The sequence below is a fragment of the Apis laboriosa genome, unplaced genomic scaffold (assembly GCF_014066325.1).
Source record: "Apis laboriosa isolate Shangri-la unplaced genomic scaffold, ASM1406632v1 scaffold26_cov146, whole genome shotgun sequence".
In the NCBI taxonomy this organism is placed as follows: domain Eukaryota; kingdom Metazoa; phylum Arthropoda; class Insecta; order Hymenoptera; family Apidae; genus Apis; species Apis laboriosa.
In genome coordinates, this window is record NW_025222592.1 from 2,969,464 (window position 1) to 2,994,226 (window position 24,763).

General features: G+C 30.2%; 1 protein-coding gene across 1 annotated transcript in view; it reads left to right on the forward strand.

Moving 5' to 3' along the window:
- LOC122713894 (U-scoloptoxin(05)-Sm1a) overlaps positions 1-24,763 on the forward strand; it is a 111,465-nt gene that overhangs the window by 51,297 nt on the left and 35,405 nt on the right. Inside the window, exon 2 of the mRNA XM_043934720.1 lies at positions 15,678-15,808. Within this exon, the coding sequence (XP_043790655.1) occupies positions 15,678-15,808 (131 nt within the window). The remainder of the gene's footprint in view (positions 1-15,677; positions 15,809-24,763) is intronic.

Sequence of the window (24,763 nt, forward strand, 5' to 3'; positions counted from 1 at the left end):
TCGAAAACTATACATACAATGGTTATAACAAATATTTACTATTGCATTTATTAATTATTATAATTAGAGTCATGTATGTAATTATAGAAATTACAGTATAAAAGTGATGAATAAAGTTGTATATATATTTCTTGATTTAATTTAAAAATAAAGATATTAATTATACAAATATAATTTTAAAGAAATTTTAAAGGCTGTATATATTAATTAGTTTAACATTAAAATTATAAATTTTTAATAATTATTATAACGAGAGAATAAAATGAATTATTTCAAGAGGAAAATTTATAAGAAATACGTTTGTATTTTTTATTATTTACATATTACACGATTACTTTAATATTAATAATAGATTAGAAACCAATATTTTGATACGAATGAAAAAATTTCACGTAAAAAAAAATAAAATAAAAAAAATAAAATTTACACGAATTTTTGAAAATTAGTTCTTTAATACGACAAACATTGTAAATAATGAAACAATTTTAATAGAGGAAATTTGTTTCAAGTTAGCTTGGTATAGTTTGGTAAATTGTGAGCATACTTTACTCTTGGAAAAGAGGACGATCGCGAGCAATTTAAAATTCAATGAATGGAATTGAATTAAGTGGACTTGCTTAAAACGCTCAAAGAAACGAGTCTTTGAAACAATTTCCGCAAGGGAAGAAAACTTAAAAATGTTATTTAATAATCGAAGCAAAGTTATTACCCAAACTCGATTTTAATTTTAACTTTCTGCATAAACTTCTTCCCCATCGTATCTCCATTTTACTTGTTATACTTGTAGACAATTTATCTATAATGCAAAGAAAATAATCTCTGCCAAAAGATTTCTTGCAATTTGACAAAAAATTAATACATCTTTACTTTACTCTAATATACAATTGTTATATATAATCTTATGTATAATTATAATTATATTATACACTTATTATAAGATTAAAATACCATATTCAGTAATGAGAAAAATTCAATAATCAAATAAAGTTACTTCGAATAAATTATTTCAATAATTCATAGCTACGAATAAATATTATTTTTAATCAGTTACTTTTTCAACTTGGACAACGTCCAACTCTGACCAATTCTGTACAATATCATACCACATTGTGCTAAACTTTATACACTACCATTTATATATCATTTCCATCTTTTCTATTTATTAAATTTTCAATATGTTTTATCATTTTTCAATTACCTTACTCTTTTTCCTTCTATCTCTCCCTTTCACGTATTTTCACGTGCATGTCGAATTCCAGGAAACGATGATTTTTCTAAAGTTTTTCTAAAGCAACGATCTTCAATCTCCTCCACTTTCGATGGAGAAGAAACTCGTAGCTTTATCTGCTAGAACTAATTTCACTTCAGCCACCGAAAAGGAGGAGGAGGAGGAGGAGGAGGAGGAGCTTTCGTTTATTCAAATTATTCCCGCTGAAACACACCGTGGCCGCTCATCCCCATCGAAACGAATTGTTATTTTGTTAAGCTGGATAAGATAGGGGAGGGAGGGGGGGGGGGAAAACTCGATTATTTCGACTCGATGGATTTCAATGTTTGTGCTTTCCCGCCCTAGCTTAACGAGATTATTAACATCCGGCTCTCCGCGTGGAGGGCGTGGATTCCTCGCGAAATTTGGCGAATCTCCGAGTTTAACAGTTTGCTGCTTTTGGGTCTGGTCTCGTCTTGTTAATATAGATTAGGTGAATGTGATTTTTGATTTAGAGGAATTTGATACTTGATGGTGAAATTTGTTTGGGTTGAACAGTTTGGTGAAATTGGATTGTATAATTAGAAAAGTTTCTGCTTATTTCTGTGCCAGGAACCATCTTTCTAAATTGGTGGTTTAATATATAATATATTAAGTGGTTTAATATATAATATAATAAGTGGTTTTCCAAATTTTTATTCAATATTATTTTATCTTGTATCTATGTTTTATCGATTTCATCTTCTTATTTCATTTATATATAGACCAATAGACTTCCAATAGACATATTTTATAAAAACTGAAAATTTTTTGTAGTATTTCATTTTATATACTCGTACATTAGTTTCCTTTTCATCTTTGTTTCATTTTTGTTTACTCCATTCCAAATGCATCTATTTTTCCACATAAGATATTCCAATAATTCTTAATCTCCTGCTTAATTACAGAAAAAAGCATATTATAAATAATTCATTCAAATTATAAAAGATCAGAGAGTCACTTTAAAGATCTAATTATTTTCCATTATATGAAATAGAAAATAGTGAAACTCGCTTCATCCTCACTTTCTCCACAAACTTTATCAAAGAAGAAAAAGAAGAAAAATTCTCAGAACGGATAACTACATCCTATTATCCCATTATCCCAATTTCCTATATTGCCACTTTCATTTCATCCAGTTTTACATCCTCCACCCTACGTCGACAATCGTCGATCCACGAATTTCCATCATCCAAATCAACGTCCTCTTGTTCGTAGAATCCAGAGTGAACGGATTCCATTCTTAGATACCTTCGTTCTCTCTCTCTCTCTCTATGTTGCAACGCATAGCATCGCGTCATAGCGATGGCCACTATGCATGGATGCTATGTGAGCCCACGAGGGGGAGTGCGCGTGCAATGCACCGTGCATCTCTCCTGGAATTTCTCTCTGTAATTTGAAAAAATAATAATATTGTCGTTCGATTGGAGGAAGTGTTTTTGGTATTAAAATATTAATTGATATTAACGCTTAGAGAGGACAGAAAGATCAATATTTTTTTTAAAAATTATGTTGCAATTATTTTTTTAACGAAGATATGTTATTTAATTTCTTAGATGGTTTGTAAAATGATGGTAAGATATGTAAAATTATATATATTGATCTGGTATGTTATATTATAGCAATAAGTTATTTCAAATATTTTATAATATAAAATAATTATAATAATACTATGTTAATTAAAATATTCGAATTGTTTACGAAGAATACGTTTAAATAACTTTTTTTTAGATATTATTCCCAGAAACGTAGAAAACTTCGATACGTACAGAGTAGCAGTTTAATGAACGTAATAAATGTCTTTGAAGTTGTTCCAAAAGGATACGAGATATACAATATATGCTGGAGTTACTTTGACGAATGTAATAAATGTCCTTGGATTTTCTCATCAAGAAGAAGAGAGCGTGTGTAAAATAATTCAGAATATAATTCAAAATATAAAATTATTATTAAACGTTACTTGTTGAAGATATAAAAATATATATTCGATATTTTACAAAAATTTATTAATAAAAGAAATTTCACTTCAAAATTTATTTAAAAAATCCGATATTTCAATTTATTATCAATCATTGTGCTTTCATGAACATTCTCGTTGACTGGTATAGTAATAAATATCGCAGTTAGGACGGATATTGCACGTTCCAAGCGGCTTGCAGTGGCAGTAGGTAAGGAATGGATGTGGTCGGACAGCGACCAACGAAGAACAGGGCAGGCGGATGGGCCACGGTCCAAGCGTGGCAGTAGTTACAGCCCATGAATGGTCAGACGGCGATTTTCGTGGCTAGGCCTATCTGTTGTTAGGCGACTGATAAGTGGAGGGTCTGAGATTAGATAAGGGGAGATGCATGGTTGTGCATGCGTGGCATAGTATTAGGGTCAGCTTTTGATATAATGAATTGCGCATTAATTGTTAATACACATTTCGATGATTAATAAGATCTCAGAAATTTTCAAATTTAATTATTAAAAAAATATTAATAATATTTATAAGCGAAAAATCAGTGACTTTGATTACAATAATTCTTCAAAAGGATCAATTTCAAAAATTTTTATTTATTTTACAGAATCTCTATAAAGTTAAATTAATCAATTAATTTGCAATTAATTTGCAAATATATATTCTAGTAACATCTTCTACTCGTATTATTCTACTCGATAATCAAATCACACGCTCTCTCTGAGAAACTTGAAATTGAAAGTTGAAAAGAAATTCATCAAAGGGGAATAACACGTCACGTCAGACTTTTGTGCACAACACAACCTGCAAAGTCAAGCTACCCATTTCCTTCACGTAGAAATAGAACAGTGTCAAGAGTCGTCCATTTCTCCTTCCATTTCTTTCTTTCATCCCCAAAGATGTTCAAACGAGATACATCAAGACTGTGTATAGGCTGTTCGATGCGCCACGTCGTGGCTAAACCCAGATAGACAATTAGTCGGCTAAGCATTTAGAGCACTCATTCCACGAGGATGCTCAAGTCGGAATGCGGCTCGTGGATGAGGAAGAGCAGCGAAATAACACAAGTCTGTCCACAGGCAGAGTCCGTGACTAATCTGGATCTGCAGCCATACTAGCCCTCGCCTCAGGGATTGCTAACCACTTTGCAGTCTTTCATTCCCTTTAACATTTGGTATTCGTTCGAATCGTCCACTTAATATCGTGTCAAGGATTGAATTTTGGGACGATGGTTTTCTAGAAGATTTCAGGTATTAGATTGGGCGAATCTGACATTCAAGATTTATAGGAATATTGATAAAGTCTTTGGAATAGGTTTGATGTGGTTTGCGTTGGTTTGTTAACATAGAAGTTTTCGAGGATTTTCTTGAAAATGTGACTTTGTATTTGTTTGATTATGTCCTTTTGGAAAGTTTGGAGAAGTTTGATAATCTTATAGGATAGGTTGTTTGATTTGTTGCAGAGAAAATTTATTTGGATGTTTTTGTGGGAAAAAATTGTATCAGTTTAGATGTGATAAATTTGTGTTGTAGAAAAATTGATAAATAATTCTTGGAATAAGTTTGATATCTTTTGTGTTGATTTATTGGATTTGTTTGTTTGGAGATGATTTTTAGAGTACAGAGAAGTGAAGTGTTTGTTTGAGTAAGTAAATGATGATAAATTTGATTTGTTTTAATTTGAATCATTGGATTGGATATTTTAGAATGAGTTTGATTAGGTTTGCGTTAATTCGTACAACTGCAAATAAAGTTTTGTGAAAGTGTAATGTTTTTTGAAGTTGTAAAAAAATTGATAGTGATTTTTGGAAGTTTGACTTGTTTGTATCGATTTCTTCAAAATTTCGATGATATTGCTTTAAGGTTGATTTTGTCCTTCTAAAACAATAGATGATAAATAGTTGATACAAAAAAGAATTTCGAGTGTTAATCCCAGATTTCCAATATGGTTTGAATTGACAATTCAATTTTGTAGATTCGTTTTGCAAAATAATTATGATTATAGATTTCTTCAATTTGGGGATAAATTAATTAGGTTTAAAATTTATTAAGTTTCTAAGGATGGATTCCATTCGAGATAGAACTTTTTCACGTTCAATTATATGAAAGTTCTATAATTTTCTTTCCCCGCTTTTAAGGATTATTCTTCTCCTTTCTTAGAAAAGGTTCATTTATCCGAGTGTTTAATTAACCAAGCTTCAGTGGAGCCAGTTTATCATTCAAGAAAGGTGGTGTTCGTCGAACTACTTGAGCATCCGGTCTGCCTTTTGAAATGTTGAAACTTTTAATTGTAATCGTCGTTAGATCGATCAATTTTTGAACAAGTTAACGGATTACACAAACTAGGATGCGATAAAACTCGAATCAAAGACTTTGGCTTTCTACCTTTTCTAAGAGAATCTTTAACGAAGAGTTTCCTTTACGTCTTATTCTTTCGTTAATCTTTGTGACAGAATAATTAAGAAGATAATCATTCGAAACTTATTCTAATACCAAATTCTCAAAGATAGATTTATACTTTTAGTAATTTTATAGTAACTTTTATAACGTTTTTAATAAAAAAGAAAATACTTTCATGGCTTTTAACTTGAGTAACTTTCTAGTAACTTTTAATTTCTAGTAACTTTTATACCTCCTCGATATAAGTTCGTTAACGATTCATTTGAAGAATTAATTACGTAAGAGGAAAGAAAATCGTTAATTTGATTAAAAAAAAAAAAAAAAAAAGAAGAAGAAGAAAACGAAAGATTTGTCCAATTTTTCTGCAACCTTATAAAAAATTGTTCGTTTCATAAGTTATTATTTATCTTAAAGGAGAAAGATCGATCTCTTCTTTTAAAATATACAATTTTTTTTTTACTCGCATATTTAATTATTTCTCTCGGATTATTAAGAAACTTTTATCCAAAGGGGTGTCAAGGCGTAAGAATCGTATTTTTTTCTTGGCCAACTTCGAAGAATGTTTTGTTCCAGAGCAATTAAGACGACAAGGCTGGTTTCCAAGCTACCTGAAACTTATCGAAGGACGAGAAAAAGTTTTGATAGACTCATAAATATGCACTATTACTTATCGTTAATAGTTTTTAAGCGTTTCAATTTCCCCTTTTATTAAATTCGAAATGTTATTGGTTAAATTTTCGAAATGCGAATTCGATGTTTTTTTTTTTATCCATTCGAAAGGAAATAAAATCATAAATTTTTATTCGACACAAATTTTATATTATTGTCGTATCGTTTTACTATCGTTACTATTGTTATTATCATTCAATCGAGTAACGAAATTGCTTTGTAAAAGGAAAAATTGCTGATATTTCCTTCCTATAAAAACTTTGATGCGTATCGTGAAATATTTTACGATAATGAAATTAAATGGAAATGTAAAGAGAATGCGAGGAAATACACCTTCTTATTATTCTTCTTACTGCGCCATGATAATATTGACTTTTCAAGATTAATATTGCGAAAAGAGCAACAATTTTTTTTTCCTCCCTCTGAGAATTGAGAAACTTGTAAAAATTGAACACTATTATTCCACTTTATATTTATTTCTTTAATCTTATTAAAATATTTATTATCAAATTTAAATAAATTTTGATTAATATTTTCCTTGACACAATATGAATCATTCTTTTTAATAATATCAATAATATTTTTCGAATTTGATCAATTTGCTCATGCCCCATTATTCATTAATTAACTCTTAAATTATCACTATATATATTTACGTTCCATAACATATCTTGTTATCAAATGTTGTATCAAAAACAAGAAAAATATTGAAAATATTACGAATGATCAACAGACTAAAAGATTATAATATAAATACCATATATAATAAGATGTTACTTAATATTGAATTATTATCAAATGTTGTATCAAAAACAAGAAAAATATTGAAAATATTACGAATGATCAACACACTAAAAGATTATAATATAAATACCATATATAATAAGATGTTACTTGATATTGAATTATGATAAAAGATCGAAATATTAACCTATAAGTTCGAGAAAAACTAGCAAATCTTTTCGCGATATTTCGACGGTTGAAAATTCGAAATGGGACGCGACCCCTTTAGGACGAATTTGCAAGCCGATCCTCCATCCTTCTCGTCGACCGGCCGACGAGTAATGGGTTTCCTACATTTACGAGTTCGTATAAGTTTCTCTATTTCCCCTCTTCTTCTTCTTCTTCTCCTTCTTCTTCCCGCCTCAAGTTATTCAGCGGGCCGAGACATTCCTCGAGACTTATTTCGAGAAGTTTCGGGAACCTTCCCTTCTTTCGAATTCGCGAATTTTTGGCGGAGAAAGAGAGAGAGAGAGAGAGAGAGAGAGAGTTGCTTTATAGTTTGGCGGAAGATTGCGGAGAAATTTGTCGATTGGGCTCGGTCGGAGATTTACGCGGAGATTGGAGAAAATTTGATGGGAAACTGGAAACTTGGAAATTTGAAAATGTGATATTGAGATACCGTTGCCAATTTGTTGGATTGTTGAAACAGGGGATTGCATGGTGGTCTGAAAATAATTTTCATTAATGGACAATACAAAATTGAAATGAGAATTTGAACGATTTGTCGCGAAATTTGAGAATAACATGTTGATTTTTACAGAAAAATATGGAAAAGTTTGTTAAAATAGAGATATAAATTCGAGGAAATAATTAATTTGGAGAGGAACAAAATTTAAAATTATTGAAATTTGTTGGAGGATTGTGAAAACAATATGTTGATTTTTAAAGAAAAATATATAAAATTATCGAAATAAGCGTGATTTGTTAATTATACTGAAATCCATGAAAAAAGAAAATGTTTTACTTTTGAAATATTTTGTCTTAGTGTTAACAAATCTCATATTCCATTAAATCTACATATTCTACTTTAAAGTTTTTATGAATTATTTTTTAATTAATTAATTGTTATTATCTCCTTTACAAATAAAAGAACTTTAAAAAATTCGATCCAGCCAAAAAAAAATACTCAAATTTCTGCGTATTAAAAAAAAAGTAGCGAGAAGTAATTTCCAATTAAAAGAGCCAACAAATAGCCCGAATTACATAACTCGAACCACCTATTCCTGTTCCAACCATTCAATGGTGGTTAACCAAAATCAGAAACTTCCCCCTGGATCCTGGATCTTCTCACGAATCGCGAATTTGGAAAGCGAGATGCGAAATCTTGAAAGATACTCGTTCGAATCCTCGATATCTCTTCATTAGAAGCGGCAGCTTGACAGCTTTGCGCCCTAGGAATTCCCCCACTAGAAGCCTGAAGAATTTCCGGTAACCGCGAATTCCTGCCCGCAGAATCCGAGTTACAGTTGGCTGGAACGCTGCGTTTTCGAAGCAAGCGGTTCAATGGAGAGGGGGAGGGGAGAGGAGAAGACGGGATATATATGTATATAACTCGAGGCATCCACTTCGAGACGAGTTTCGACACTGTGGAATTTCCTCTTCCGCTTCGTTCGGGATCGTTCGATTCTTGGAAAGAGAGAGATAACTGTGTAAACAGGGGTGTCATCTTTGCCATCGGCAAATTTTGACGAGAGCAAAATTTGGTATTCTATCGAGATTACTATTTATTTTATTTTCTATTTTTCTTCTTCATTTTTATTCTTCCTTCAGTTTGTTCCAATTTCTTGGAAAATTTTAGAAATTTTTTGGAATTTTTATATTTTTATATACCTATGCTCTGTGTGATAAATTGAATACATTAGATCAATTTTAGTCAAATAAATAATATAGATGAATAATATAGATAATATAATATAGATAATAATAATACAGATAAATAATAATATAGATAAATAATAATATAAATAATATTAAGTCATATAAGTAAAGCAAATTGGTTACAGTTAGACAAGTATAGCTAATAATAGCTTCGCAAAAGATAAATGGAATAATACAGTCATGTATTATTACAATATTTCCTTGCTTTTCAGAATTATGCATTCATTTATATTCCATCCATAATCGTGCTTCGAAATGAAAAGAAAAAAATTTATCTCTTGGACATTGAGTCAGGAAGAATTTTACAAGGGGCAAAAAGTTCGAGTCGTTTCGCTGTCACGTTTGCCTTCTCTCAAGTATTTCAGCGACGTAAGCTGCTTGTCGTGTAAGTTGGCAGTCTCAAATTACCCGCAAACTGTTCCTTCCCACGAGCAAAACTTCGAAAAGTCGTATTTCAATAGGAGGATCAATTTTATCATATCGAATGTAAATGATCCATAATATGCCTTTAAATAAATTTGTCTGGTTTGATACGAACAAAATGATAATTCAATTTGATAAAAGTTCGTTTTTAAGAATATATCTTTATTAATAATATTATTGTTGCTATTGTTATTATTATTGTATGATTAGTTCTTAAGTAAATAAGGATAGACAATGTCCAAAGGAGGAAACTTTGCTTTTGAGAGTTACCAAATCCTGTATCAGATGTATCGGTTTCCAAGTCCGAGAACTGTTCGAAACTAGTTTCCACCTTGCCCTTTAGAGACATCTAGATTTATGACGTGGAATCTGTTTAGAGTAAACGAAAATTTAGGTCGATGAGATTTCGTTCCAGATACTTGGACATAAATTATTATTTATAAAAGTACATTAATTCTCTTCTTGTGTAATGAATAAATTTTATTTTAGTAAATGTTACAAAAAATAAATTAATTATTTTTAAACACGAATATGTTAGATTAAATATATATTTATCTTATAGAAAAAGTATCATATTTATTTAATATTATACAATATTAAAAATCAATTATAAAATAATTTGTAAATTATCAGCATATAATATTGTTGCAAAATGGCCGACTTTATAAATCGGATAAAAGAATTGAAAAATTAAGAAGGAAATTAAATATAAAAGATTATCCTTAAATAATAATTATTGCACGTGTTAATTTCAAGTTTGAAGCTAGATGGAATATCGTACTTTATGTTCTATCCAAAATTTAAAAAAAAAAACAATTTATTCCGTTAAATGAACAAATAATTTTCCAATCACTCTTCCATTCATTGAAAATTCATTTCCTTCGCGACAAAACCTGATATTTCATCAAATCGGCCATGTTTGTCCCCCGATAAAAATGAAAATTCTCCCTGTTCGTTTCGAAAAATATTGCTTGTAAATTTCCAACGAACGCACCACTATATCTTGTTCATCCTCTTTGCCGCTTGATTTACTTCTCTCTCTCTCTCTCTCTCTTTTTTTCTTTTTTACCCTTGGTTTGTTTTCGCGCGCATTTTTAACGATAACCTCGATGAAGCGGCGTTCTCGTTCATTTCCTGTCACCGTAAATTCTTGCACCTCTGATACCACTCACCCCCTCCCCGCCATCGCCATTATTTGTTTCCACGAAGCGTACGCCATTGTGTCATGTTTTCCATACGGATTTCTGTGTCTGGAACGACACCGATGTCGAATCGAAGCTTTCGTTTCCTCGATTTTGATATTTCATTGGATTTATATTTTATTCGAAGAGACGAGTTGAGTTTTTGTAAATTTCGTGATTCGTGATAGAATTTGATCTGAAGAAGATAATTTTGTTAAATATTAATTGTTATTCTTTCTTATTTCTTATCTTTTACGATAAAATTTGGTTGATCGTGTGGCAAATTTTACCTTTCATTCTTAATTATATGTAAAAATTTTGAATTATTTTTATTGATGCAAGATATTTTAGAAATTTATCAAACTCGTTCGATCATTTCGAAACGATTAAAATCATTGATATAATTTTCGCGTAATTGAGGCTGACCAAATTTAATTTAATTATTCATAAAATTTTGCATTTTATATGTTGTATGGGAACGATTGCGAGTGATTACTCTCTATTATTGCACGAGCTTTACGCGTTCGATTTAAGTTTAAACGATTTATGGGTGTCGTAAATGTCATCTATATCACTGCGACTTCCATTACTTCAATATCATCGAACAAGTAGAAATACATGGATTTAAATTAAATTAAATTATTTAGAAAATATATACATATTTGATTATAGACAATGCGTTTCGATAGATTTCAATATTTAATTTAATTATTAAATATTTATATATTAATTTTATTTATGTGTTTAAACATCTTTTGTAATCTGTAGAAAAAACCTCAAGAACCAATAATGGGGAAACCAATGAATTTATGATCAAAACAGTTTATTTTGTCAAGTGTAAGTAGTACAGGTCAGTAACTAGTCAGACGTAAGTTTCGAGAAATCGATACTAGAGTGAGCCTAATCGATATCGTAACTTCATCAAAGGATTCAAGTAACAAGTGGCATAATTCTGCAGACTCTGGTAATCAGTACTTTGTTCCATTTCCTATACAAGTAGTTTGAGACAATAGTTAGTCAGCCCTTCCTCGAGACATACCTGCAATATAATTGCAGATTTCACTCGTTTGATAATTTGATTGTCGTTTATCTTGTACAACTTTTGTTAAACGATTTGTATTATTCATCTTTATATTTTGTTTATGGAACGTTCATAACATCGATTTTGGAAAAAATTTTGGAAAATATTTTTTCTCTGAGTTATAAAAAACAATTGAATTATTTGAAATTTTTTTCTTATTTATTTATTCTATGAAATAAAAGATGGAAGTTTGAATTCAGATTTTGTTAAGAATTTTGCTTGATTCTCTTTAAAATCTTTAAATAAATAGATATTTCGATTCATACTTTCAAATTCTATAGTGCTATATCTAATTATTAATATAATATAGTATGGTCAATCAATAATTTAATTATTGTCTTTGTAAAGCATTTAAATTTGATTATAAAATATAGTAATGCAAAAATACATTGATATTTATATAGATAAATACAAATATTTTAATTCTACAATGACAATTTAATGTTTGGCAATAAAATAAAATAATGAAAAATTGAAACTGGTTTAAAAATTTCATTGAATTATTTTAAAAAAACTACTTCAAAAAAAAATCTAAAATTCATTTAGATTCATTCACACATTTTTTTAATAACCATTAACATTTCAAACTCTATCTATTTATATTCTAGAATAATCAAAACATATAAAACATATAAGAAAAATATAGAGGATAAAAGTGGAATGATTAGAAATAGTAAAAAAAAAAAAAAAAAAGAAAAACAGATTTTTTTCAGTGTTCTCAGGGAACATTGTGTATACAAAAATCACGAGAGAAAGAGAGCCGTGAAATCGGAATCTCTGGTCCGTTTTCGCGTCTGCAATGTTTTCCAATTTCCAATAAAATATTTTTCCTCGTCCACACCGGTGTATCCTTCTGCTCGGCTTTCTATATAAGAGCCAACTTTTCCAATTTCCCGCGAATCGCCGGCTATTCGGAATTCGATGTACATACAAGCATCTACTCCTCCACTGGAATTCGGCTGAAACGATATATGGCGGAGACAAATCGTTCCTGGTTTCCCTCTTTAAGTAAGTCTCTCGTATATAAATGGTAGAAGTGATATTTTATATTTATAATGAAATTTTAATTGGAATTTGGATTTTTTTGAATCGAATTTTCGAGATGATGAAATTTGAAGTGAAAAAAGTATTGATTTTGACTTTGTAAGTTTTTAATTTTTAGATATTTTTTATGATCATTTTGTTAACTCTACATGGTTTTACAAATTCTATATCCAAAAAGAAGTCTTTGTTCCTCCATTTTAATATTATAATTTAATATTATAGAATATTATATATTTTTAATTTTTATACTAATACATGTACAATATTAATCTCTTAATTTTTAGAGTAATATTCTTATTTAATTTAAAATCTTGAATATTCTTAATCGATTTCCAATTTACCAAGAACTTAAATGTTAATCATGTGAAACATTTTTATATTAATATAATAGAATATACAATATTAATCTCTCTAATTTAAAATAATTTCTTATTTTTCTATCCAATATTCTTAAATATTCTTTATTTCGTTTTTTTCATTCAACCAGAATTTATTGAATACATGTCAAAATCATGTATTTCCCTTTGTCCAAAATGAAATTGCGTTACAAGTTTAACCGTCATCAACGATTTAACTTAACCGGAAGTTCCGAAGATTCCCGCCTACGTTCTCTTCAATTCGACGATTTTAATTCTGACTTCGTCACGAACTCTTGCTCCTTGTGGAAAATGAACACACTAATTACCACGAAACCGGCACAGTCTAGTAAATTATTCGTCTAGGGACCTGAACGACGCTTGAACACATTAAGTTTGTGCATTTAACTTTAAGCATTATCTTCTTCTGAATACCAAAGATTCTGCTCCAGTAAGTCGGGTTTCTCTCTATAAATGCCTTTTATCTTAGACGACAATCTTAATATCTTAAATAATCACTTTCATAATTAAAATTCTAAAAAATTTAATTCCAAAAATACAATATGAAAACAATACGTATTATTAAAATTATGTTTTATACATTTTTTACATGTACTTGATGTATATTAAAAATTGCATAATTTATAAACTACATTATATTAAAACCAACATCAAATATCATAATTAACAATTGTCATGCGAAGATCGTATTTAATTTAATGAAAAATTTTTTTCTGATATTAAACATATAAATAAAAAATTAATATTAATTTAACTTGCTACATTATCTCAATCTCATATTTATTTTCAATTAATTATTTTCAATTAGAATTACGTCGAACGGAAACTTTTAGTAATCATTATTATACACGGTATAGCCTCTTTTAGGTTAGGATCGAGAGAAACTCTCCTCGAATACGTTTCCGGAAGTTTGGTCGAAGGAAACGATAGAAACTTTCGAAATCCGCTTCCTCGGTTTATATTGTTTCACGGTTGTGTATCGTATTCCTTTGGGCCAGGATAAGAACGCTCTTCCGGTGTGGAATTTCCGCCGTGTCGAACGCGTGTTGAGGTTATTCGAAAATTTGTATAGAGAGAGTAATTTTGTAATGAACTTTAAATTAATCTTGTATTAGAGTGGGAAATATAGAATATATATATTCTTTTCGTTTTTTTGTAACTTTTTATTGTGTTTTTCTTTTTTCATATTTATTTGTTTAAATTTTTAAAAGTGTTTTTTTCAGGTTATGTTCTCTTTCATATTTATTTCTTTTATTTCTTTTTTCGTAATCTTATGTTTGCTTAGATTTTTCAAGAATAAATTTTTATTGTTATTTCTTTTTAAAGTTTCGTATTTTAATTATTCAATGTTAAATAGTATTCAATATTATCGATCCAAATAGAATATTCACTCAATTTTCACTGCAATTTAATTTTTTTCTATCTTTTCTTACATTTATTTCAAATTTCAATTTCAAAATTTCAAATCCATTGATTTTTCCAAAATTTCATCCTTTATTTTTATAATAAATTCGTAACAAAAAATTTCTAATCGATATAAAATTTCAATTCTTTTTTAACAAATTTTCGAAAAATTTCGAAAAATCGATTGCAAAGATTTTTTCCCACAATTCTACTCGCAGTAAAATTTTTCTGATCGATAAACCAAAAATTTCGGATCAATCTTATTTGCAGAGGTTTCTTTTTTCTTCCTCCTTTTTTTTTTTTTTTTTTTTTTTTTTTTTTACTCGAATTTGCCGATTTGCATAGCGTTGAAATTCTGTTGGAAGTGTCGCTGCCTCTCGGCGTTTCAAAGTTCAAAGCCGAGGCATCTTGGAAAGTTGGCGGTCCTCCCTCCCTTCGACTTCAAAGCGGAAACGAGTCGGTAATTTCTACTTTGGCAAGCAATTTTCCGTGGGTTAAATTACCTGACCGTTTAAAGGTGCGATACACTCGATTTATCTCTGATCGAGATTTCGCTTCGTTTATTGCTTTGACTCTTTATCGTTTATGATAATTAAAAGATTGTTCGTTGATGCACACATATATATAACAAATTTTACTTTTTAATGATTATCTATCTGATGATTACTGGAATTGATATTGTTATTTTCGATTTCGATTATAAAATATATGATATATAATTTTGAATTTTTCAGATTAATTTTTCGATTGAATGTAGAGAGAAGATTATAAAATATTATAAATTTATATTCCGAATTAGATATATTATATTTAATAGTAATATATTGTTTCTTTTTTATCGAAATTACCACTTTTAACGAATTATTCATATTTCGTATTGAATTTATAATTTCTAACAAATTCTTTCTTTCATTAAATTCTATTACTAAATACAGGTATAATTAATATTTAAAATTTATATCACGTTACATATTTCTTTTTGCTTCGAAGATAATTTATATTCTCTAATTAAAATTTTTGATAATAAATCTTTCTTTCATTTTTCAATTTACATTCTAATTATCCGTTGATACATTTATAATTTTCACCAACAACCAAAAATGATAATTTATTTTCCAGCAGGGTGTTATCCGATTCTCTTCCTGAAATTTTCATCAGAGATTTTATAGCATCGTTAATTTTTATTTCCATTTGTTTGATCATATATTGACCTATATCTCGTGCTGTTCCAGGACTGGCACACGGTATCAGATGTTACAAATGCGGACAGTACAACGAGGGAGTCGGCAGCATCACGCCGTGCATCAATTACACCGCTCACATGCATCTGAAGGAATGTCCACCCTCGGCCAAATGGTGCATCGTAAGTAAACAAATGTTTTACCTTTTTAGTCCCACATGTCAAAATGCATAACAATAATACATAAAATTATATATATAAAAATTCAATTCGGTTAAATTGATGCATTACGTAGCTTGGAAATAATATTTCTTTTATGTATATTTGAGATATAATTTAATTCTTACAAATAAGATATGTAGGTTACTTTTGTATCCTCACTGACAAATTATTACAATTATCCAAATTAATAAGTAATTGCTTAATGATTCACATAAAATCCTTAAAAGAAATGAATTTAGTAATATAATAAAGTATAATAGAGAATATGTAATGGAAAATTTGAGTGATTATCATGAGTGAAATTACTTGATAAATTATAATAATTTAATGGATTAATAGATACTAATTAATACAATATATTAACATTATTACAATTTTAAGTAACTTGATGTTATTAAATACGATTATTTTTATAATAAAAAAATTTACATATACGAAAACTTGATATATTGATCTTACTCCGTTATTTAATAATCGTCAAAAGAAAAAGTTTGAAATTAAAAAGTATTTCGTATACAAATAAACAAAATTAAGAATAAATATATTTCCATTTAAGAGAAGAAATTTGCCTTCAAATATAATCTCAAAAATATCCAACGAATAAAAAATAGAATAATAAACAAAATAATCGTGTTTTTTCAAAAATATTTACAAAGTTTTCGAATACACGAAAATTACTGTTCATTCATTCTCTCCCTTTCGCACAATCTGTCCAAGGAAAAAAAAAAAAGGGAAGCACAAATCATTTGAATTGTCCACGAGCAACCGGAAGTGGCATCAGATCGAAGCATCCGGTTGGCGAGGCTAGCTTGCTGAACAATCTGCTTGCTAAATCCAACATCCAAATCCAAATAATGCAATAATGATTTTGGAAGGGTGTCAAACGATCCAATGGCGACGCCACTTCGACCCCCCTCCCCCTCTTTCCATTCTTCCTTCCCCTCTCCTCCCCTTCTTTTTTTCTTCACTTCTTCCCAGTGTTTCCAGTTCGACGAGCTTCAGGATCGAAAGGTTTTGAAGGAATGAGGCGACTTGTTCTTTATTCCATTCCTGTTCCAGAGAGCACGTTTGATGGGCCCCTCCCTCCTCCTCCTCTCCCCCCTCTTATCGCGGTGAAGTATCGTTTCCAGGATTTTGTGTTTCCGCGTTTCCACAGGCTCGACATTCGAGTGGAGGGGAATATTCTCGCGTGTATTCGAGTATCAGATATTGTTTGAGAGATTCCTCCAAACTTTTGGATAGCTATTTGCGTGTTGTGTGTTTTACAGTGGAGATTGATCTCGTACGAATCTTTAATCCTTTGAATTTTCAGTTTTTCCTTTGCGATTATTAATTGTAATTAATCTGTTTCCTTAAAAATAATAATTGTAAATAATTAGAATAATTGGATACATATGAAAAAAAAGAGGGGAGGAAAAAATGATGTTTAAGAATCTTCTAGTTAATTAGAAATAATATAATTTCCAATTTTCAAAATTTCCTCACTTTATTTAAAGAAAGTCTTCTAATTAATATTACAACAATTTAAACTACTTTACTTAATTTTATAATATATACTTCATCTTAATTTCTTACATTCCAAACGGGATAGGAATCATTTAGATCGAAATTAAATATAAGCTAAGTAACAAAAATATCGAACATCGTGAAATTTATCGCGGAGAAACTCGTGCAACGTTCTCAAACTTTCAAAAGATACGACATAAGGATACACCAAGACCAAGATCGGGAAATACCTTATAAAATTTCAGGAAACTTTCCAACTTTTTTCCAACCTCGTTCCCCTTCAAACTCCATCTTTTCGCGTTCGTTTCGGTGAAAAAAAATTTCGCTGAAACTCGCGACTTCAACATCCAATTAACCGGATGTTGAGCATTCCACGCGGAGAACGGAGATGTAAATCGAATCGGGAAGTCGGTATCCAAGTATTTCAATCTTCGAATCTTTCTTCCCTCGACCTTTCTTCCTTTCTCAGTTTACTCATTCGATTTCGATTGGAAAAATCGAATGAGGTGGAAAATGTTGGATCCGAGGGTGCTTCCTGGTGTGATCCAATCGATTCCCTCGATCAAACGAGGATCCGAGGATGGGATGCTTGAAACTTAGACATCTCCTCTCGTTGAAGGGATGAATGAAAATGGCGGATAAAGTGGTTGCGTAGAATGGATTTGAGAAGGTGAAGAAATAAAGAGAAGGGAGAGAAAGAGAGAGAGAGAGAGAAAAAGGTGACAAATTGAAAATTGAGTTGTTCGAAGATAGTAGACGATGATGGATATTTCTTGGAGCATTTTATGGGAGGATGGAGTCGAATGATGGATCGATTGGGGCTAAAATTTTTTTTTGTGGTGCTTAAAATTTTAGTAGCTTGTGAGTGAATAAAATTGTGTACAGAATTTTATATATATATATATATTTTTTTTTTTGCGATTATGCAAAGAAATATATTTATTATTTTCCAAATTCCAAAAAAAGTTTATATTTAATGAACGAGATTATTAGAATTATTTTTTGAGAATTTTATTTTCTCCCACGAAATCGAAACTAGGTGGAAATAGAAGTAAGAAGGCTCGAGAAACTTTCAATAAACTGGAGGAAGGGGAGGGAGTATTGTTTGACGGAAACTGGAGCAGTGTGCAAAGTCTCGGATCGTGATCGTTTAATTGCGGATAATCGTCGTTGTTTCCAAGTCGCAGTTCTGTTTCGTGTTTTTCCCATGGAATGGAGTGTCTCGAGACTTCGTGCAAAGTGCAGCAAGAACTTTTGTTCCTGGGGGACTTTCTTTCTCTTTTTTTGCGATATTGGAGATCATTTCAGCCTTCTTCTTCCACCAGAAAATTATAACTCTCGAAGGGAAATTATACCGTTGAGTGTAATATAAAGCATTTATCGACTTATTTTTTTCCTTTTTTAAAATACTTTTATTAATTAATGTAATTTGGGCTCATTTGTAAAAATAAATAAGATTTGGGTTAGATTTTCAAAAGTAAAGCAATAATAATTCTAGAAGAAAATTAATTATTGGATTATTTAAATTAAAGGAGTTCAATGTATTTATTAATATATATATTGTTAATATGTATTGTAATATATTGTTTTCAGGTTAAGTGTTTTAAACAAGTCTTGATAATAATTCTATTTCTAGACAAGAAATATACTTTAAGGAATTTTTAAATATAATAAAGAATTATTAATATTTTTTTTTTTACCATAATTCTTATAATTTATATTATTTTAATTTATATATCATTATTTTATATCATCATTAATTAATATAATTTCTAATCAGATTTTCTTTTAATAAGAACAATTTGAAATCGTAATTGAGAAAATAATAGCAATGAAAAGAAAATTAAACAAAAATTAAGTATTAGATATTGAATATACACTTTCAGTTCTAATTTCTTTTCAGGTCTAATACTCTCAATTATCGAAGCTACACATACATTTTCTTTTTTCTTATTTATTTCCTTATTTCCTTTTTGTCCTTCTCCATTTGAATTTGCCATTATTATATTTGCATATATAATATTATATTTTATCGCTCTTTATAAGTTAATATTAATTTTTTCTGAATTTATAATATTGAATAATTGCAAAGGAAATAGGAAATTATAAAGAACATTCTCACTGTTCTTTCTCAAATAATTTTTCTTTAAAAATCCACTGCAATTTTCAAAGATCTCTAATCATAATCATTAACCTATCTATCTAACCATTCTACTTGTCTCTAATTGTATTTAATTTCAAAATTTTAATCAAAACGAATCACGTAACATTTTCAAAAAAATTATCCAAATCAAAGAAAGAGGAAGACTCATGCTCATTCGATTAGTTTCAATTTCAAATTCAAGGAAACAGTTAATTAAGCATAATTTCCCGACACAATTAAAACAAATGGCAAACGCAAACGATCTACTCGCCTTAGATAGCAAAAGCTTTGAATTTTCAACTCGAATCGGTTTGCCTGGAACCTGGATATTGATAACGTGAGAAAATGGTGATCCCTATATTCGCCCCATTTCTCGCTCCTGCGAGCTTTCTATTATTCCATTTCGGTTTACCAAACGAGCTTTCCCTCCCTTCCCCCTCTCTGTCATCCCATGGAGACTGGCCACAGGAGGGGAAGGATTTCGGGGCGAGAAGAGAACGAGGAGGGGTGGGTTTCGAAGCCTGGGCAATTCGGTTAACCGGACAAAAGGTTGGGAAAATACTAGCTGAGGTTCGATCATGATGTTGATTAGATCGAAGAGTTGTATAAGTTTTAGTTTTTGACGAACGAAATTGCTTTTTTTTTTCTACTCTTTTTTTTTTTTAGGATGAATTTACTTTTTAAGCTTCTTTTTTAATTACGAAAGTTTTATTTTAAGGCGAGAATGAAAATGGATGGTGAGGATTGGTTTAAGTGATAAGTTTGGGGAATATTTTAAGGTTTGAGAGATTTTGGAATTGTGAAATTTTTTTTGTAAATATGATAATGGATTCTATTTTTTTTAGATTTATTTTTTTAATTATTTTCGAGGGTAAAAATGGAAATATGCGGTTCAAGTGATAATTTTGAGGAATATTTAAGATTTGAGTGATTTTGGAATTGTGAAATTTTGATGGATTAAATTTTCAAAATAGAGATGTTTCAAATAAGGGTATAATATTTTTCAAATAGGACATTCGAAAATTAGAATCTTTCATTAAGGATTCATTTTTATTTCGAAAGCTTAGAATATTTCAATTTTCCGAAATTTTTCAAACTTTATTTCATAATTCCAAAATTGGATTTTTTATATTTTAAAATCTATTACTTTTCTATTAAAAAAATTCTCAAAATTGAAATCTTCCATGTTAAAATCCTACTACTTCCTAACTCAAAAATTTCAAAATTTAGAAAAATCTATTATTTTCCAATTCACAAGTTCTACAATCCAAAATCCCATTAATCTTTCAAATCCACGCAATTCCACTAAAATAACAACTAAATAATCAACTAGCGATGGATCTAAACGTATCACGAGTAGATTCGTAGATAAAAACAAGATTCGAATTCTTAATAAATATCAAAAGATAAGATATTTTTAAGTAGATTCTGAGTCTGAATACGAAAAATAATTGCATTATCCAATCCTTCAAAGAACAATACCCGTTCCAATTCCTATTGATTCGATCCACCCAATACGACAATTAATCGATGCACAATCGAATCTCGTAATCTGTTTATCGTGCTCCAGCACGTGTCCGTATCCTTGCGACGTAGAACTTCGAGAATAGGATCGTGGTGAATTAACGGGTCATCCAGCTTGTATCCGCTCCTCGACTCCAATTCCCACTCGCACTCGCTTCCGGCTAGATCAGCGTATCCGTGACTGCATTATCATACCTGCTGTCCCTACTAATGGACCACCGTCGGCTATTCTGACGTGCCCTTCAAATTATGCTGCGACACGAACGTGCGTTCATCGCTTGTTAATTAACATCTCGCCTCAATTGGACGAATTGTCCATTGTGAATGGATTCTAAGATGGAGGAGGTTGGTGGAATCGGAGGAGAATATTATAAATTAGATATTTAATATTTTTTGGCAAGTGGACGCCATTTTTATTGTTTTTCGATCGTCGAATTGGGTTTTATTCTTCGATGGAGTTGATTGGTGAAGGAATGGATAGTTACGTATGATTATATAATCGACTAGCGATGGGTTTAAGCGTATCGCGAGCAGGCTTGAACATCGGTAAGCAACATTCGAAATTTTAAATAAAAAAATAGAAGAGAAAAAAGAAAGAATGATAGTATATAATATGATATATAATTCGAAACAAAATTTAATCACGACTGGCTCGTCTCAAAATTTCAAATTGATAAGAAACATTCGCAAGAAATTCATTATTAGAACAAACTTTCTATTTATATTTTTCCACGAAATGCATAAGGTAAATGAAAATTGAGAGCAACAATTTCCATGAGAAGATCGAATTTCAGCTTAATTATAATCTCAAAATCTGGAATAATTTAATTAAAAAACATTCACAAGAAACTTCCTAATTTCTTTTTCACACAAGATACGCAAAGAAAACGAATGTTATTAGCAAAAAAAAAAAAAAAAAAAAAATCACTAGAACAAGAAACATTCAAATTACTATTTAACGAGATGCAGAAAGAAAAGATTGATTCGAAGATTAAATCGAACGAAAAAATTGGCACCAATAACTTCCACGATGAGAAGGAATTCTGCCATCGTAAAAATTTCATTGGCCAACTGTTCCCGGAATGAAGCCACTACTTGTGTCGACAATGTTGTCGGAATCGATCTCAATTGAGATCTGCTCTCCCGTAACCAATATGGTGCCCCATAAATATTCCAAATGGTCAGACTCGATTGAACTACGGCCGAAACTGGAATCTGGCATGAAATATTTCAAGATCCATCCTCAGTTCCTTGCGAAATCTTGTTCAATGGAATTATTCCATTGAATAGAGAAGGATTGGAGAGGAAGGGAAAATGAAGAAATCTCAATGAATATATAACGTGCGATCTTATATTTTGTTTTGAGTTATTAATTAAAAGTAGCGTTAAATTTATTTTTATACGAATAATTCAACAAAATCTTTCCAAACATTTATAACTTTTATAGCTTTTAATATACTGGAAAATCTAAATATATATATATGTTAAAATTAACATAATTAAAAACATATTTCACTTCGAATATTTTTTAATTATTTTATTAAGAACTCAAAAATATTTTAATATGATAAACACGTAATGACAAAAAATAATAAAAGAATAATAATCATAACAGTTTAATAATAATAGTTAAAACATACATATGTATATAAATTTATAAATTATTATTAATATTATTAAAGAATTCATAATACTAGAAAATCTAAATAACTTTTCAATTTAAACAATTAATTAATCTTTTAATTAACTTATTAAAATAATAAAATATCTTTTGTTTCAAAACTAAACCAACTAGTAATCAACCTACCTTTTCGATCCTTTTCCATATTTTTCCCCTTTTCATCCGAACTCGTATTCTCCGCATCTGCATAGAGATCGAATCATCGCGATACGTTTGTCATTTCCGTCGAAGCTTGCTATTCTTTGAAACACATCCATGGAATGGCGGAGGGTTAACTTCCGGCTATCGAGGAACGGGGTCTTCGTTGTCGATCGGCCAGCTGCCAGTGTACCTCGGTATTCCAACGTCTACAGGAATTTCTGGAATGAATTATCCAGGTCTATGGAACCTGGAATCTTGTCCCCCTGTTTCACTTTACCTCGCCTCTCCGTATAGGCCTCTGTGGCTTTCGAAGATTAGGGCTGGATTTATGCGGAGAAGTGGATGCACCTGAAATGAAATGATTTCGAGGAGAATATTATTCTGATTATCTTTCAATACTTATAAACATATATACATAATTGGTATATTCGATTATCCATCTATTTCGAATTTTCTAATTTTATCCAGGAATCATTAATATTAATCAATTAATAAATATTGGAGTTAATAATTTTTCCAACAATCCTAGAACGAAAGAGATCGAGATCAATCGCCGATGAGATGGAAAAAAGTAGTAGAAACGGAGAATAAAGTCGACGTAAACAAGATTGAATATATTTTAATACGCTTGTTAAACCGATCCGTCCCGATTTTCATCCCGAATGAAATAATTACTCTCCCTGCTTTTCGTTGACGCGGTTCGTTAAACGATTCATCGGGCGTAAAAAGAAAAAAAAAAAAGAAAAAACGAACCCTTTATGGCTGCACGATAATGGCAATAACGCGATAGAAATAACGGTTTCCGCTCGACTTCCGCGATGAGCACGTAGCCCCCGGGGACTTGGGAATGGTACCACGGATCGAATAGGATAAAGAACGAATTTCTTTCTTCCATTTTGAGAAATAGTTGTTAAATTTTGTCGAATTCTTTCCTTCTCAGGGATTATGTTGTTTATTGGAAAATTCCTTCAATTCGATCGAGGAAGAAGAGAAATTTAAATTTAAAAGTAGTTGGAAAATTTACATCCCAAGTTTTTCTTGATATTTCTCTGAACAAAGACCGTCGATGAATTATATTCCCTCTTATTTCGATTGGGAAGATGTTAGAGGAAAAGGAAAGGAAAATAGAAGCGGAGGATTGGGGTGAATGAAGTTGAGGGGAAGGATAGTTTTAATTCGCAGCTAAGAAGGTCGAAGAGATTGCAGAGGTGTGTGTAATAATTCGATATTAAATTCTTAAATTTATCTCACGATTTTTTTTTTAATTTTTTATTAAATTTATTTAATAAAAACGTTATTAAATATAACATTATTAAATTTATCTGTTTCACTTGGGTTAAAGTATCGATTAAAAGAAAATCGATACGTTATCAAATTTCATTTTTTCTTCACCGCGTTTATTTATAATTCTAATAAAAAAAAAAAAAAAGGTTCGTTTCTAATGGCCGTCTAATGCACGCGTTGCCGATTCGATTACTAATCCGATTCGTCCGCACGAGCGGCTTCTTCTCTTCCCCTTGTGAAAAGGATCAAAGCCGGAACTTCGTTAACGCATCGAGTGGTTAATGGTAATTGGACGTGGCGCGCTTCGTGAAAACAGATGAGCGTGTTATCTCGATTTGCCATTCCTTGCGTCGCATTCGTTCATTTTTTGTTGGCATGTAAATATCGAAGTACAAAGCACTCGTTGATCACGTGTTAAAATATTAAAAATATCGATATAAAATTAACGTTTATGATAGAGTCTTCTTTTTTTTTTTTTTTTTTTGATGAAATTTATTCAACAACCAAAGATCAATTTTCAATAGTGATTATATTATAATATGAAAATTTTAATATAAAATTAATCGGAAAAGTATCTTTTCAATTTCAATTTTCGATTCATAAATGGGAACATATATATATATATATATAATTATTT